This window comes from Oryctolagus cuniculus, chromosome 17 (genome assembly GCF_051225735.1).
Source record: "Oryctolagus cuniculus isolate XC-2025 breed Fujian yellow rabbit chromosome 17, ASM5122573v1, whole genome shotgun sequence".
NCBI lineage: Eukaryota > Metazoa > Chordata > Mammalia > Lagomorpha > Leporidae > Oryctolagus > Oryctolagus cuniculus.
Genome location: NC_142883.1, coordinates 60,010,651 through 60,027,866, shown reverse-complemented (window position 1 = coordinate 60,027,866; position 17,216 = coordinate 60,010,651). Strand labels below are relative to the sequence as shown.

At 49.6% G+C, this 17,216-nt stretch overlaps 1 protein-coding gene across 8 annotated transcripts; it reads right to left on the bottom strand.

Annotated features, from left to right (window-relative positions):
* Positions 1–474: 474 nt before the first annotated feature.
* On the bottom strand, positions 475–17,195 carry ZSWIM7 (zinc finger SWIM-type containing 7). 8 transcript variants are annotated; one of them, XR_007911215.3, is made up of 6 exons: positions 16,951–17,195; positions 13,162–13,183; positions 8,057–8,159; positions 5,045–5,337; positions 3,522–3,921; positions 475–907 (listed from the first exon to the last, which is right to left on the bottom strand). XR_007911215.3 is itself a non-coding variant. In XM_051824468.3 (6 exons), the coding sequence occupies exons 1-6, from the start codon at positions 17,153–17,155 to the stop codon at positions 879–881; spliced, it is 579 nt and encodes a 192-aa protein (XP_051680428.1). In that variant the 5' UTR covers positions 17,156–17,194; the 3' UTR covers positions 475–878. The 8 variants fall into 8 exon arrangements, 4 of the variants coding, with proteins under 4 accessions (XP_051680428.1, XP_002718998.2, XP_089174610.1 ...); XR_007911216.3 differs by having other exon boundaries at positions 3,627–3,921; XM_051824468.3 differs by lacking the exon at positions 5,045–5,337 and adding an exon at positions 1,858–1,972 and having other exon boundaries at positions 3,522–3,626; positions 16,951–17,194.
* Positions 17,196–17,216: the final 21 nt, after the last annotated feature.

Here is a 17,216-nt window from a genome sequence, read left to right as displayed (position 1 = left end):
CTGCTTAGTTCTCATGTCTTACTGCTGCAGAATAATTTTCTGGATCCAAGAAAAGAATCAGCAATATTAATTTTTTAAAAGATTATTTATTTGAAAGGCAGACATACAGAGAAAGGAGAGAGACAGAGAGTAGTCTTCCATCCACTGCTTCTCTCCCTAAGTGGCCGCAACGTCCAGGGCTGGGCAGGCTGAGACCAGGAGGTTCATCGGGTCTCCCACGCTAGTGCAGGGGCCCAGGGGCTTGGGCCATCTGCTGCTGCTTTCCCAGGCAGATAAGGAGGGAGCTGGATTGGAAGTGGAGCAGCCGGGACTTGAACTGGCACCCACATAACATGCTGGTACTGTGGGCAGAGGCTTAACTTTCTTCACCACAGTGCCGACATGAACACTTACCAATTTAAACCTCACCTGACTCACTTTGGGCTACCAATCCAATCTGTAAAAAATTAGTAATTCAGTCACTCAAGAATCGAATGGTGGATGCAATATTGGGCTTTATTTGAGTCTACAATGCTTGATTCCATCCAGGGTCACTTTTTACCCAAGGGGCTCAGAAGATGGTTCAGGTTTTTCCTGCCAAGACTGTTAGGGCTTCTAGCCATACACACCCTCTCCCTGCCCATGGCGCTGACCCACAGCCTGGCCTGTGGTCCGTGAGGGACTGAACGGCGACAAGAAGCTTCGGGAAGATCCGTGTCCTGTCACCTCTCCCATGCGAGTCCTGACGTGGTAAACGCATTTCTCAGTGGCGCTTCCGTTATTAAAGGTACTGATGTTCAGTCGCTACTTCTGAGGCTTCTTGTTTCTTCTCCATCAACAAGATGTCAGTGAGTTGCTTGTCAGAGACACTCAACTCCTGACAGGTCCCCATCACCTGACTAAGATAAATTGCCAAGAGATGCTTGCACTGGAAGACAGAACATACAGACCTGTGAGGAGCAGGCACCTGCCTGTCGGGGACACACGCGTTACCGGGCCTTCCACTCCCTGCCTGCAGCCTGCAGACGGGAAGAGGCGACAGGTGTGTCTCCCTGGCCGCCAGAGGACAGACTGACTGCCTTCTGCTTTGGGCCAGGCAGGTGGGCTCCACATCATAGTCCTAGGTCTTGTTTCTTCCTGCCTTGCCCTCAGGAGCAGCCACCAACCGTCGCTGGAGGAACCCTGCGGTGCAGTGCCTTTCATTCCATCTGACAGTGACCCTGCGAGGACAGCCATGTCCGCAGAGGCTAGTCTGCTACCCCCTTAACCACCCCACCTGTGACTGCTGGATCCTAGTCACAGGACACAGCGTTAGATCCTGAAGGGGCCCTGGCAAAATCCTATATTAGGGTGAAATAAACTTATGGCACAGCAGCTACGAATGTGGCCTCTGAAGGACACATTGTCCAACTCGCCTCCCACTTCCTGAGATGTTTAAGAAGTTAATGGTGTGGCCAGCACTGTGGCTTAGCAGGTAAAGCTGCTGCCTGCAGTTCCGGCATCCCATATAGGCAGCAGTTCGAGTCTCGGCTGCTCTACTTCTGATCCAGCTCTCTGCTGATTTCCCAGGCCGTCTCTGGCCTGGGAAAGCAGTGGAGGATGGCCCAAGTGCTTGGGCCCCTGCACCCACGTGGGAGACCAGGAGGAAGATCCTGGCTCCTGGCTTCGGATTGGCGCAGCTCAGTCCATTGTGGCCATTTGGGGAGTGAACCAGTGGATGGAGGACCTCCCTCTCTCTGACCCTCCTTCTCTGTATAACCCTGACTTTCAAATAAATAAATAAATCTTAAGAAAAAAGTTCATAGTATAAGGAAAAGGGGAAGAATGGGTGGACACCAGTATTTTTTTCCCCTTTGACAAAATTTACAAAGTAGCTACCTGCCAGTTGGGAGTTCGGGGCTGCTCCACTTCCAATCCAGCTCCCTGCTAATGTGTCTGGGAAAGCAGCAGAAGATGGCCCAAGTCCTCGGGCCCCTGCACCCACGTGGGAGACCTGGATGGAGTCCAAGATCCTGACTTCAGTGTGGCCCAGTCCCAGCCACTGCAGCCATTTGGGGAGTGAATCAGTGGGTGGAAAATCTCTAATTCAAATAAACTTTTTTTTTTTTTTTAAGATTTATGTGAAAGAATTACAGAGAAGGAGAGGCAGAGGTAGAGAGCATCTTCCATCAGCTGTTCACTCCCCAGATGCTGAAATGGCCAGAGATGGGCCAGGCCAAAGCGAGGAACCAGAGCTTCATCCAGGTGTCCAACACGGGTGCAGGGGCCCAAGCACTTGGGCCATCTTCTACTGCTTTCCCAGGCACATTAGCAGGGAGCTGGATTGGAAGTGCAGCAGCCAGGACTTGAACCAGCAGCCATATGGGATGCCAGCACTGCAAGTGGCAGCTTTACCTACTACACCACAGAGCTGGCCCCCATAAATAAAATCTTTTATCAAAAAAGTAGCTACCAGCTCTTAGAAGGACAGTGCCCTGGCCCGAAGCACCGGCATCCCATATTGGCACCAGTTATAGTCCCAGCTGCTCCACTTCTGATTCGGCTTTCTGTATGGCCTGGGAAGGCAGTAGAAGATGGCCCAAGTCCTTGGGACCCTGCACCCAAATGGGAGACCTGGAAGTAGCTCCTGGCTTTGGATTGGCACAGCTCTGGCTGTTGTGGCCATCTGGGAGTGAACCAGCAGATGGAAGACCTCTCTTTCTCTCTCTCTGCCTCTCTCTTAACTCTGTCTTTCAAATAAATAAAATAAATCTTAAAAAGATAGTGCCTTTTTTTAAAGATTTATCTACTTATTTGAAAGGCAGAGTTAGAGAGAGGTCTTCCATCTGCTGGTTCACTCCCCAAATGGCCATGAAGCCTGGAGTTGGGCCAACTCAAAGGCAGGAGCTTCTTCCATGTGGGCGTAGGGATCCAAGCACCTAGGCCACCCTCCACTGCCTTCCCAGGCCATAAGCAGAAAGCTGGAGTGGAAGAGGTGCAGCCGGGACTTGAACCAGTGCCGATAGGATGCTGATGTTGCAGGCAGCACCTTTACCTGCTACGCCAGAGCACCAGCCTCAGTGCCTTTCTTCTTGGAATAAGCAGTATGTCCTGGCCCTACGCCATGCTCAGAGCTTTGACAAAATTTGCAAAGGCTTATGGGACAGGCGAAGGCACTCTTACCCTGTGTGGAAGGCTGTCTCAGGCATGGTAGAGGACGCACCTCATGGCTGGAGTTGGGGACAGGCACCGTGGCCATCATCAAGTTCCTATTTCTGTTGCACATCACAGAGGCCAGCCTCTGTGATTACCTTGTTCTCCCCTGCGTTTAATCCGTGACCTCTTACATGAAACAAACAGGAACCTGATGTGGTTCTAAAGATGACATTACATTTTCGGCGGTTACATCCTGAGATGATTAACTGAAGTTAAGGGTAATAAAAACTATGTGTTGCAACATGCACTGAAATTCCCATTTTGTACAACTTTTAGACCATGACACAAGGGCTATCAGACTGTCTCCTGATTGGCCTGCAGATGGTAAGAGCCCTCCCCCTCCTCACCAGTAGGCTGTCACTCTTCCGTAGAACCGAGAAGGCAAATGCAGGGCATGAGCAGTAATGACAAGAGGCCAAACAGGTGTATGTTTTCCCAGAGCTTCCCAGTACCTAGAAGGAGAAGGCAGAGGTCATCAGGGCCTGGACGGGGCCACTTCTTCCCCTTCATGATCGACGTCGTGACTCAGCCGTGGGAAGAAAGGGAAAGTCCTCTCCCCTCTTCTCTCAGCGCTCTGCCCTCCAGGGCCTCATCCAGCGCGATGGAACAGTCTCCCGAGCCAGCTTGTTCCTTGCACAGTGACAGCGCCCAGTGGGCTGACTGGACGCTTCCAACATCTCCATTTCACTGTGCGCTTTCTCAACCTTTGGTATTCCAGTGCCAATTTCCAAAGCCGCCTGCATTTACCTAAAGAGAGGGTGAAACGAGGTGAGAGATGGGGCAGGAGTGAGACAGATCTCGGGGAATGAAAGTGGGAGAAGGCTCGTGGAGAGCATTTGGGAAGCGGGGAAGAGTGGATGAAACCAAGAACTCTGCCTAGGGGATGACTCGGCCGCCCAGGGTGCAGCAGGTCTCAGGCGAGGAGATGAGCCCACGTCTGCTGCCTCAGCCCGCAGGACGGAGACACGGGGGCCGGGGAGAGGCCAGCTGAGGGACAGCCGGGCTTGGTGGCCATCGGAGGGGCACAAAGGAGGGGTCCAGGGAAGGTGAGGTGCGTCTGGAAGGTCACGACTGCACAGATTGGTTCAGTCGGCTGAGCGAGTGCTGAGAAATGTCTGCTGGCGGCTTCGTTCTTAGAGCTGACTCCAGACTGGAGTGGGAGCTGATTATTAGTGAGCAAGGGAAGCAGAAACTTCCTGAGGGTTACTTTACAGTGAACTGCTGTTCAGGAACCTGCCACAGAGCGAGTGGGGGTTCAGGCCCTAGGACGGCAATCCAAACGAAAAAGCTAAGACCTGTGTGTGTGTGTGTGTGTGTGTGTGTTGGGGGGAGGGGGAGTTGTCTGTGGAATTATGTCGGCACCCGGGGATTCCCTCCTTTTTCTCCCCTACAGAGAATAAAGCAGCCGCCAAGGCAAGCCTCAGCCAGAGAAGAATCAGCAGGCTTGGGCAGGGTCCTGTCCCGGGCTCAGTGGCTCACATGACGGAGCCCTCTGGCCACGCGCTCTGACAAGTCAGCAGAAGCCTTGGGGTTGCTGGATGAGCAGAAAGGGACACCCGCTGGGTAAGAAGATGCCTCCCCGGAAGAATTCCAGTCCCAGTACAAATTGGGCATTGACGCGCCACATCTCCTGGATTTCCTACGCAAGGCCCTGCCAGGTTACGGCCGTGTCACTTGCCAGTGAGTATCGGTGGAGCAATGTCCGCAGTTTCCAGAGAGCAAACTAGGGGAGAACACCAGAAGACGGCTTCCTGTGCAGTCCTGAGGAGACCAGCAGGCTCCCGGCAGTGACGGCATTCCTGGGTCTGAGTCAGCACCGAGAGCCTACCCCTCCCCGCTTACCTCCCCCGTCTCTCCTCTCCAGACTCACCCCGAGGCCGGCACAACCTCTGGGCCCCATGCTGACTTGGAGCTCTCACTGGTTCCTTCTGTGGGGCTCCCGGTCCGGCAGGACGCTCCTTGGTGACTTAGGAAGGGGCAGTGATCCTACAGAGAGGTTCCCTGGCCTGACGCTTCCTAAGCTGCGCCTTGGAGACTGGGTGGCCTGTTCAGTCGCCGAGGTGGCACACACCACAGAGAGCTCGCTTCACCACAGAGAGCTCGCTTCTTCCTTGTCCAGCAGCGGACAACCAGTGAGCCCAACCGTCCTGGAAACGTCTGGAACTGGGAATTGACCAGAGGCACAGGCTGGTTCAGGTTCAGTCTCTTCATCCCTCAGTGGAGAAGCAACCTCCCCTCCCAGGACCCGCTCCTGGTTCTCTCTCTCAGTCTGGAATGTTCACCCCCAGGAGAGTGCCCCCCCCCCTCTTTTTAAAGAGACACACAGGAAAGAGGCTACTTAGACTGTGTCTTGGTAGGAATGCCCTTGCAGGTCCTCCCTGGGAGCAGTCGGGTTCCCAGGACGTCCCGCGCCTGGACGATCGTCCCTTCTGGGATATGGCTTTGTTCTCTGACCGCGCCAAGCCTTGTAAGATACCTGGCAGCAGTGCGCTGTGCTATCTGTCACTGCCCATGTTAGGCGCCCGCCTCTGCCTTCCTGGTCTAGGGAAACACGGGCTGGCCGCGGGCTGTGTTGGCCAGCAGATGTGAGTAGCGAGGCAGAGATGATCAAAATGAGCAGGCGTGGAGCCCTGTCCTGTGCGGGGAGGTCTGCCCCGTCTCAGGCTGCTGCGCAGGTGGGCCCCTGAGCGCAGGCGTTCCGGGCGGGGCGGCAGCTGCCTCCTGGTGACCGCGCAGGAGAGACGTGCAGCCTGTTTCTGTCAGCCTTTCCCCCCCGGCCTAGCCTCTCCTGACTGAGGCGCCCCCTCCCCTCCATGAACCTGAAAAGATGACAGAAAGGGACTCCGGGGACGGCACCGTCACGGTGGCTGTAGACTAAGTATGTGTCGTCTCTGAAAGACAGCAGGAATGCTGGGGCTGACCTATGGGGTAGACAGATCCATGGACACACTAGCGTATCCAGCCAGTGTCCCAGAATCCAGCCAGGTTCTTACTAAATTACTGTACAATGCAACCATTAAGGTTAATTTGAGGGTGTGTAAGGTTTCAACAGTCTCATTTTAACTCAAAGTCCAAACGGACGGCCACAACTCTAGGCAGTTAGCATTTTATGACTAATAAAGCAATGTAATGTAATACAGGATGCCCACGACAAAAACAAGTCACAGGGACCGCCGATGGGAACAAAAGTCAACAATAATTAAAATATTCCAAACAAGGTTTTTGAAATTTTAACTAAAAGCTAGACCACGGAGCTAGAGAGCAACTAGATGTCTGCTTGCCCAGGTCAAGTGTTTACGTTAAGAGCCCAAGAACTCAAGACTAAAGCCACAGGGAAAATCTGAAGGCCCCTGTAGTTTCGGGCATTTTAGCTACGTAAAAATCAAGACAGCAGGAAAGAAGACAAACACCCGCCCAGGTCTAAACGATAAGTTATGACTCCATTACTAATCTCTAAGTGGTGGGTGGGTCTCTCTTGACAGGAAAATGCCATCTGTGAGTTTTAACTGCAGCACCGACACTCATTACTCCATTCTCCTTAATGAAGAAATGCATGAAGACTTCGCCGGTCAATGAAGTTGGGCAGCAATGCGGGAGGGCAAGTCCATTCAAGAAGCAAAGGCATCTGATTGCCCAAGTTCCGCTGAAGCCATTCACTGCCTAAGAAGTAATTCGCACGGCCCCAGCCCTGACAGGTTCACTGTAGATAAAGCAGAATCCAGACACGGAAAAATCTCCTTTCAGCAAGGCCTGGATTCCACACAAGAGCTGACGGATGATTCTTTTAGCTTCCACGCGAGACACAAGCGCTAGCCACTCCTGCCAATGGTTTCCTGGTTCAGTTCATGAGCAGTCCCTTCCCTCCAGCCCAGCTGCGCTTACTGTCTCCTGTGGCTCAGCAGGCGCGGGCGGCCAGAGCTGGCCACTGTTTAGACACAGTCTTCATTCAAGGCTCAGATGACACAAAGCGGCTGTGTGAGGAGCCAGATGGGACTGCTGATTTTACGTTTCTGCATTTCAGTTCCCTACAAAATAAATGCTTTGCTGGGTTTCTGGTCAGACACAAAAGGAATTCAGAGTCCGGTAAGAAACTATTTACTTCACAGATCCACCTGCTTCTATTGCCAAGTCCCAAGAGGGCAAGAGTGAGACTCCAGGAACTGGCCTGAGTCCAGCAGTTTGATTCCTGTTAGTACTTCCTGGCAACCGTTTGGAAAGATCCTTTCTGAGAGGTGAATCTGAGCATGGGGAAGGATCTCAAAACGCATTCTGGCTTTTGTTGTAAGCAAGAGAGACAGAACCGGGTGAAAATGTCAAATCTGGGGCTGGGCGGAGAGTTGGGGTGGGGGTCTGTGCCACAGCCACCAAACAGGAAAGGAAAAGTAGACCACACTCCATTAAGACGTTAGACCACTGACTTCCACCACTTACGTGTGGCACCTGAAGAAGCTCAACTCACAGAAGCAAAATACGTTTACCACGGGCTGGGGGAGAATGGGGAGAGTCAGTCAGGGGGAGGGATTTCAGTTAGCAGGAAATGCGGAGCTCAGGAGACCTACAGATGCACCTCCATGGCAACTACGGTCATTAACAGTGTGGTACGTACTTGAAAATTTCTAAGAACTTAAGTGTTCTCACTGGTATGTGAGGTAATGGATATTAATTAGCTTCATTTAGTCATTCTACAAGGTATACATATATCAAAATATGTGGTATACCATTAATATACACACTTGTAAATTTAAAACAAGAGCAGTAAGTGAACTTTACTATGCTGGGTAAAAAGCTTGTCCATAGTCCAGGACCTGTTTATAGCTGGTCACCAGCTGCCGTAGAGGTCATGGGAACATTCTGTTGAATCAGCCCACTTCTAGACGCCTACCTGGTAAGCACGCCTTCCACTGGGTGACGAGATTAAGGTGACGGAATGTCGATCCACCAGGTCCAAAGCCTGCACTGCTGATGCACCAAAGATAAACTTCAGCCTGGTAAAAGGAAAGGCTAATTCAGAACGCCTGGTTCTCAAGGTCACCTTAGTAACACAACCCAAAAGGTAACCATTCTCAGTGGCTTTTAAAAAAATAATTTTAAGGGGCCGGCGCTGCAGCGCAGCAGGTTAAAGCCCTGGCCTGAAGTGCTGGCATCCCATATGGGCGCTGGTTCGAGTCCAGGCTGCTCCATTTCCAATCCAGCTATCTGCTATGGCTTGGGAAAGCAGTAGAAGATGGCCCAAGTCCTTGGGCCCCTGCACCCATGTGGGAGACCCGGAAGAAGCTCCTGGCTCCTGGCTTCATATTGGCACAGCTCCGCCTGTTGCGCCAACTGGGGAGTGAACCAGCAGATGGAAGACCTCTCTGTCTCTCCTCTCTCTGTGTAACTCTGACTTTCAAATAAATAAATAAATCTTTAAAAAATAATAATTTTAAATTGGAAACAAAATAAATAATGAAGCAAAAACTAAAGACTCACTCCCCAGAATTAATAAATGTTAACAACTTGTTCATTTACTTCAGATCTTACCCTTTTAAATAAAAGGAATAAACTATTCAAGGTAAGGTCCTCTTCATACTTCTTTGTAGTGTATTTCTCCTGGCTTTCCTTTTTCCCTGAGGCAACCACATGCATTTGTTGGTTTCCTTCTGGTTAATGTTCTTATATTTCAACATGCACAGAACATCTGCATTTGTATGTATGTGCATGTATATGCATATATGATGTGACTTCAAAAAGTTTGAGGAAAATGTGCACTATCTCTAAAAAAAAAAAAGTATTTGAGAGGTAGGAAGAGGGTGAGAGAACCACCATCGCTGCTGGTTCATTCCCAGTGCCCACAATGGCTGGGGCCAAGTTCAGGTCTCATGTGTGTGGCAGGAACGCAATTACTTGACCCATCATTACCTGCTACCTCCCAGGATCTGTTGGCAGGAACTGGAGTCTGGAGGCAGAGCCAGGAATTGACCCAGGCACTCCGATATGGCATGTGTTTTAACTGCTAGGCCAAATGCATACCCCTAAAACAGTATGTTTTAATTTCATTTTCCACAAACTTTTTGAAGTCTCCTTATACACACACATGAAATTTTATAAATTTTGAATACAAAGTATATTGTAGTCTTCTTTCAGCAATTTGCATTTTTTTTTAATTCAGTGTATGTTTTAAGATGATGCGTGGGCCAGTGCTGTGGCATAGCAGGTAAAGCCATTGCCTGCAGTGTCAGCATCCCATATGGGGGCCGGTTTGAGTTCTGGCTGCTCCACTTAAAATCCAGCTCCCTACTATTGGCCTAGGAAAGCAGTTGAAGGTGGCCCAAGTGCTTGGGTCCCTGCACCCATGTGGGACACCTGGATGATGTTCCTGGCTCCTGACTTTAGCCTGGCCCAGCCCTGGCCATTTGGGGAGTGAACCAGTGGATGGGAGAACTCTCGGGGGCGGAGCCAAGATGGCGGAATAGTGAGGGCGCGCACCGATAGTCCGGGAAAATTTAGTTTAATAAAAGGGGAGTTACGGTAGCCTCAGAAAAAAGAACCAGGAAAATATTGCAGAGGAAACCCTTCTGGATCGAGTGGCTGTGAATCGGAGGACCTACTGGGAGAACAAGGTCGCCCACCGCGTGGAAGCCGAGCCGCGGAAGCCGCAGGGTCTGCGCGCCAGTGCTCGAAGGGGAGTGCATGCCACACAGACAACAGCGGGGAGATTTGGGACGTCCAGGGCTCCGAGTCCACACATCAGCGCTGGAAGGGGAGGTGAGCTCAATAACCCGAGACATTGGTGGGGAAACGGAGGTCAGAATCTAGAGGGGGGCCAGAAAGTGCAGCAAACTCACTACCGGAAAGAAGGAGAACTCTCTCTCCTTCTCTCAAACTCTGCCCTTCAACTAAATAAATAAATCTTAAAAAAAAAAAAAAAAAGACAATGCATGTTGTTGTATATATTTCTGAATAATAGCCCATTATATGTACAGTTTTATTCATTAAGCACCTCTTGATAGACATTCCAACTGTTTCCATTTTATACTATTATAACTAATGCTCAGTTATCACTGTACGTGTCCCCTGCTACACATATATGAAAAATCTTGGTTTTCTAACTAAAATAAGTGCTTAGTGTTAGAAATGCACATTTGTCACCTTTAATAAGTGCTGGCAACAGCTTTCTAAAGTGGAAGTGGCATTCCACCAGCACTGCACAAGTTAGGTTTTCTCCATGTCCTCACCAGTACAGTATTACTCGGAGATTTTCATGTCTGGATGTTAAATTTGTACTTTTTGATTAGTAATAAGGACATCCAGCTGTGAAGTTATTTCAGGGAAAAAAACTGGTATATGGGAAAATTCTTATGATACAATGTTAGATGAGAAAGGTTGGGGGTATAATTATACACTTAGCAACTACCAATCATGTTAGTTTTTTTAAGAAAGTCTACAATTAATTCAAAATTAAGTTTAAAAGAGAAGAAAGCACCAAAGCAAATTTAAGACCGATTAGGACTAGGTGCTATGATTGTTGATGCATTGTTTTTATTTTTCAAGAAAGTTTTTTAAAGATTTATTTATTTATTTTAAGGTAGAGTGAGAGAAGGAGAGAGATCTTCCATCTGTTGGTTCATTCCCAAGAGCCAGGAGCTTCTTCTGAGTGTCCTACATGGGTGCAGGGGTCCAAGCACTTGGGTCATCTTCTGCTGCTTTCCCAGGTGCATTAGCAGGGAACTGGATTGGAAGTGGAGCAGCTGAGACTTGAACCAGCGCCCACATGGGATGGCAGCACCACAGGCCATGGCTTTAACCCACTGTGCCACAGCACCGGCCCCCAAGCAACAAAGGTTTTTGTTTTTTTTTTTTAAATGAATAAATGTTATTTTTATAAACTGAAAAGCAGCTAACTAGACTGAGCTAAAACCAAAAAGCTGATGTTTTAAAGAACTCATGTGGCTTGACATAGATTAAGAAGATAGCCACTAGTAAGGCTTTCAAAATGTTCAACTTAATAACTTCATTTTTTTTTTTTTTTTTTTTTTTTTTTTTTGGACAGGCAGAGTGGATAGTGAGAGAGAGACAGAGAGAAAGGTCTTCCTTTGCCGTTGGTTCACCCTCCAATGGCCGCCGCTGCAGCCGGCGCACCGCGCTGATCCTGGCAGGAGCCAGGAGCCAGGTGCTTTTCCTGGTCTCCCATGGGGTGCAGGGCCCAAGCACCTGGGCCATCCTCCACTGCACTCCCTGGCCATAGCAGAGAGCTGGCCTGGAAGAGGGGCAACCGGGACAGAATCCGGCGCCCCAACCGGGACTAGAACCCGGTGTGCCGGCGCCGCAAGGTGGAGGATTAGCCTATTGAGCCACGGCGCCGGCTCAATAACTTCATTTCCCAACAAACTTGTGTGCGATAAACTACTGAAGGAATGGGAAAGAACACCTTTGAAATTTTTATAGTCAGTCTACAAAGAACTAAAGAAATAAAATTGGGTGACAGTCTTACCAATCAGAGATAATAACAGTTAACTAAGAATTTCCTTTTTTAAAATTTTTGTTTATTTATTTGAAAGGCATAGTTACCCTAAGAGAAATCTTCTGTCCACTGGTTCATTCCCCAGGTGACCACAACAGCTGGGGCTGGGCCAGGCTGAAGCCAGGAGCTGGGAGCTTCTTCCTGGTCTCCCACTTGAGTGCAGGGGCCCAAACACTTAGGCCATTTTCTGCTGCTTTTCCAGACACATTAGCAGGGAGCTGGATTGGCAGTGGAGTAGCCAGGACTTGAACAAGCACTTATATGGATGTCACAAGTGGTGGCTTAACTCCTAAGCCACAGTGCTGCTCCCATAACTAAGAATCTTTTTCACTTTTTATGTTCTTTACAACCTATTGTGAACACCTCTTCAATGCATGAAATACAGAATGGTGTGAAGATGAATCACTTTTATTCTCTCCAAACACTATTATTTTGGAATAGTTTGTTTCTAGATTTTTTTTGTTTTGTTTTGTGGCTATCATAGGTAATACTGGATGAAAATGCTCACTGTAAAATCCCTATGAATATATATGACCACTCCCAAAGCTCCTATTATCTGATTGCCTTTGAATTTACATTCCTACCAGTTAGGTATCAGTTGTCTCTTTCCCAATATTCTTGCCAACACCTTTCCTGTGTTTGCTGGTTTTATAGATGAAACATTCTTATTATTAATTTGTATTCTTATAGTCATGAGTCAAAATTATCATTCTCCCAAATTTTTGCTTTCTGCATGTTTCCACTATTTACCCATTTTTTTAAAACATATTTTTAAAATTTATTTATTTGACAGAGTTACAGACAGTGAGAGAGAGAAAGAGAAAGTCTTCCTTCTGTTGGTTCACCCCCAAAGTGGCTGCTGCAGCTGGTGCTGCGTCAATCCGAAGCCAGGAGCCAGGTGATTCCTCCCGGTCTCCCATGCTGGTGCAGGGGCCCAAGCACTTGGGCCATCCTCCGCTGCCCTCCCGGGCCACAGCACAGAGCTGGACTGGAAGAGGAGTAACCGGGACTAGAACCAGAGCCCATATGGGATGCCGGCGCTGCAGGTGGAGGATTAGCCAAATGAGCCACGGCGCCAGGCCCAACCCACTTTGTTTGTAAAGTAGTCACTGGAGGTGGGAGTTTGGTGTAGTGGTTAATCCAGCATCTGTGTGCCTGGTTGGAGTCCCGCCCATTCCACTTCTGATCCCGCTTCCTGCTAATGGGCTTGGGAGGCAGCAGATGAGGTTCAAATACTTCAGTCGCTGGCACCCACAGAGGAGACCCGGATAGAGTTCCTGGCTCCTGTTTCAGACTGGCTTAGCCTCAGCTGTTGCAGGCATTTGGGGAGTAAGCCAGCAGATGGATGGCCTCTCTTTCTCTGTCTTTCCCGCTCTTTCTGTTTGCCTTTCAAATAAACAAACAAGCAAACAGATGCATCTTTTAAAAATGACCCAATACATTAATGGTTAAAAAAAAAATTCAAACACAATAGGATCTGTACTTACGATAAAAGATGTTCATCAGGAACTATAAAACAGGAATGGGAAAAAAAAGTAATTAGGTTAAACTGGTGACCATAAAGAGAAATATTAAAAAGCATAATAGCCTGAAAGACTTCCGGAGAGGGGTTGAACTGAGCCTATGCATCTAATTCTATTCTTTTTCCAAACACTACGAAACAATAATTAAAGGATTTTTCTTAAAAAAGCATAACCTCCTAAGGATGAGAAAGAGAAATAATCGTTAAGATACAGTGAACGCTGACAGAAGTGTAAAAGCTAGTTTACAAGCCTTGAGAAGACAGCATCCTAGGCCAGCAGTGGGAGTCAAGTACCTGATTCACACTCCAGAGTTACTGCCCCTTCCCATCCACCCCCAAAACACTCTCACAAATTGGTGGTACCAAGATAGGTCTTGGGGTGGGACAGAGCAAGGACACTAAGGTAAGACTCTGTGGAAATAAGTTTAGGAAGCTGTGGGACCCCAGTTCCCCTTTAGCTCTACTGCCTCTCCTTCTCTCCGGCAAAAGACTAAGCTACAGAGTTTCAAACACAGGTATCTGGACTAGGGGAAACAGGCACAGAGGATGTAAGTATCACACTGGAAAGTGGGGAAGGGGCCTCCTGCTCCCTTCCCCAACGCAGCTCCTGTAATACAAGGAATCAGGCCTTCACCCTCTAAGACGGAGACTGAAAGTCGTCACTGCGGAATCTGAGCAACCCAAGAGGAAGCACCCTGGAAGGGTTGCCCCAACTACACAGCTTGGTCAGAGCAACCACAGTGAGGGTAACTCCGCCAGCTAGGTGTCTGCCACCTAACTTCCCATCTTTTTAAGATTTTATTATTTATATGAAAGAGTTACAGAGAGAGAAGAGGGAGAGAGAGAGAGGTCTTTCATCTGCTGGTTCACTCCCCAATTGGCCGCAACAGCTGGAGCTGCACCGATCTGAAGCCAGGAGCTAGGAGCTTCTTCCGGGTCTCCCACGTGCAGGGGCCCAAGGACTTAGGCCATCTTCCACTGCTTTCCAAGGCCACAGCAGAGAGCTGGATCGGACGTGGAGGAGCCTGGACTCGAACCAGTGCCCATATGGGATGCCGGCACTGCAGGCGGCAGCTTTACCCGCTATGCCACAGCACCGGCCCCAAGTTCCCATTCTTTAGTATTCCACTCCGAAACATGACTGGACAGTAAGGACTGTGAGACAACAAAAGACAGGACCCAGCAAACAGAAGACCGCTAATCAGAGGGAGAACTGCAGATGAGAGAATTTCATACATGTGCCATTAATATCATCGGAGAAAAAAAACAAGTCAGTAAAGGAGCCTTCAGGAATAAAAGCTGTCAATTTAAAAACATGACAGCAGAAATTTAAAAAAAAAAAAAAAACAACAGAAAAATCTAGAAGGCAAAATGGAAGAAAATTTCCAGGAAGTCGAGAGAGCAAGATGAAACAGGGGTGTCATGTCATTCGGTAGGACAAATAGAAGACACTCAGAAACAGACAGGGGGAATTCATCCGTGAAAGAATTCAAGAACACTTCCCAGAACTTCAGGACATGAGAGGGTCCGCTGCATGCCCACTTGGTGGAGTGAAAGAACAGAATGAAACAATCAGAAAATTTGCAATGCTGGGTTATATAGCCCGCCCTCCACACCCATGGGTTTCACATATGTTGATTCAATGAACTACCGATGGAAACTATTTGAAAAAAAAAAAAAAAAAAATCACACCTGCACTAAATATGTCCGAACTTTTTTTTCCCCCTTGTCATTCGTTAAACAATGGAGTAAAACACTCTGTTGGCATCGCATTTAGATTACACTGGGTGTTGTAAGTAATCTAGGGATGATTTAAAACGCATGGAAGGATGTATGCAGATTAACCTTTGCCAGCGGAAGTTCTGGGACCAATCCCCCACAGAAACTAGAGGATGACTGTAGCTCAAACTTCCAGAGAATAATACAGTTCACATAAGAAAATCAGGAGTAACACTGGAAACCAGAGGTCGTGGGGCGGTGCTGTCAGACAGCTGGAGAAGGATTTCCAACATACAATTTAATACCTGGTCGAAGCATCAATTAAGTGTGAGGGCAGAAAAGGAACTTTGCAGGCATGTGAACTCTGAAACAGTACATCTTACGCCCTCTTGTTCAGAAAGCTACTAGAGCCGTGCATGCCATTCGTTAAAGTAGGAAACCACGAAACAGGCCCCAAACAGCTTGAGAATTCCCACAGTAGTAACAGTGAAAGGAGAAGCCAACCGATCAGACAGTCCCTAGGAGGCAGTCAGAAGAGGAAAATGAAATTGATAAACACACACACACACACACACACACACTTCATTTGTGTGAACATCTTGAGCAGAGACTTAGAGCATTTGTGAAGAGGCTGAGGCTGGGGGCCAGCGCTGTGGCGTGGCGGGTGAAGCCACGGCCTGCAGTGCCGGCATCCCATATGGACGCCGGTTCGAGTCCCGGCTGCTCCACTTCCCATCCAGCTCTCTGCTATGGCCTGGGAAAGCAGTGGAAGATGGCCCAAGTGCTTGGGCCTGTGCTCCCACGTGGGAGGCTGGGAGGAAGCTCCTGGCTCCTGGCTTTAAATCAGCTCAGCTCTAGCCGTTGGCTGCCAATTGGGGAGTGAACCAGCATATGGAAGACCTCTCACTCGCTCGCTCTCTGTGTAACTCTTTCAAATAAATAAATAAATCTTAAAAAAAAAAAAAAGAGGCTGATACTGAATTAGGGCTAAGTCTGGGAACATTGGAAAGCACACATAAGCCAGGACAGTTACAACTCCAGGGGACACTAAGAAGTTACACAAGAAAGGAGAAGTCCATCCTACTTTCCCACATTGCTCATCTGTGACTAGCTTGGACATCATCACACACAAAATGTAAACTTGGAAACCCGCACTAAAAACAGCTACCACGGAAGAATGTGGCTTAGCCCGGGGTTGCACAAAGATCCTGAAGTGCGCAGAAGAGTCCTGCCGAAAATAAACTCGCATCAAAGGCAGCGGCTGCGTGTCTGAGTCACGGCTGTGTCACTCGTACCTACCTATCGGGCCCCCACGGCGGTCAGCGCACGGATTACTCCCTCGTGACAAGGCAAGGCTCGTGAAGCCAAAGCATTCCAAACGCCCCAGGCCACCAAATCTTAGAGTCACTGCTAGGCGCTCACAACCGTGTTTTCCCCCCACCCACCCAGAGGTCTGTACCCAGCTGGCGTCATCTTTGAAGCGTGTTACTTTGGACTGCAAAGACCAAAAGTTGCCTTACTTCCCTCAGTCCTTTAAGAAGACACAGTAACTCAAACCCCTCCCCAAGTGCACAGCTTCTGTGAACAAAAGCCCGCGTGTGTAGGTGACCGATTGGCATCATCTTAGAAGACGCGGGGACGCCGGTGAGCGGGTGCAGAGCGCCCTCTGCTGGCCAGACAAGGAAAGGCGCTGCACAGCATCGCGGACGCCAGCAGCTGCCTGCGCGTTCCGTCCACCGTGGCCCGAAAAATACTTTATTTTTTGAACCCATGATTGATTAAACTCGCCATCAGAACTTGACAGCAAAGGCAAACGTGGTCAACTTAGGAACTCAAGATACTCATCTTTCCATAACGCGTCCTTAAGCTTCTGTCCGTCCCAGCCCCCGGCCCAGGGACCCCCCGGCCCCGGGACCCCCCCGGCCCAGGGACCCCCCGGCCCAGGGACCCCCCGGCCCCGTCGCCCGCCTCCCAGCCCCGCACTGTGTCCCGCCCGCGGCCCGCGAAGCCGCCACACACGCCCTCCGGCCCGTACTTCGCGCGCTCTCCCGCACGGCCGCGGCCATCTCGCTCAGGAGCTCCTCCACGACGCCAGGCAACGCGACAGCCATGGCCTGGAGGGTTTGCGCCTCCCTCGGACCAGCGCCCACGACAAAATTCCCGCCACCGAGGAGGGGCGAGAGCTGGGGAATGAGGGGGAAGCGCCCGGCGAAGTGACGTCGGCGTGCGTCACCGCGCATGCGGACAGCCCCGAGGACGCCCTCACGCCCGTCACGTCACGGCCCGGCCAATCCGGCGAGG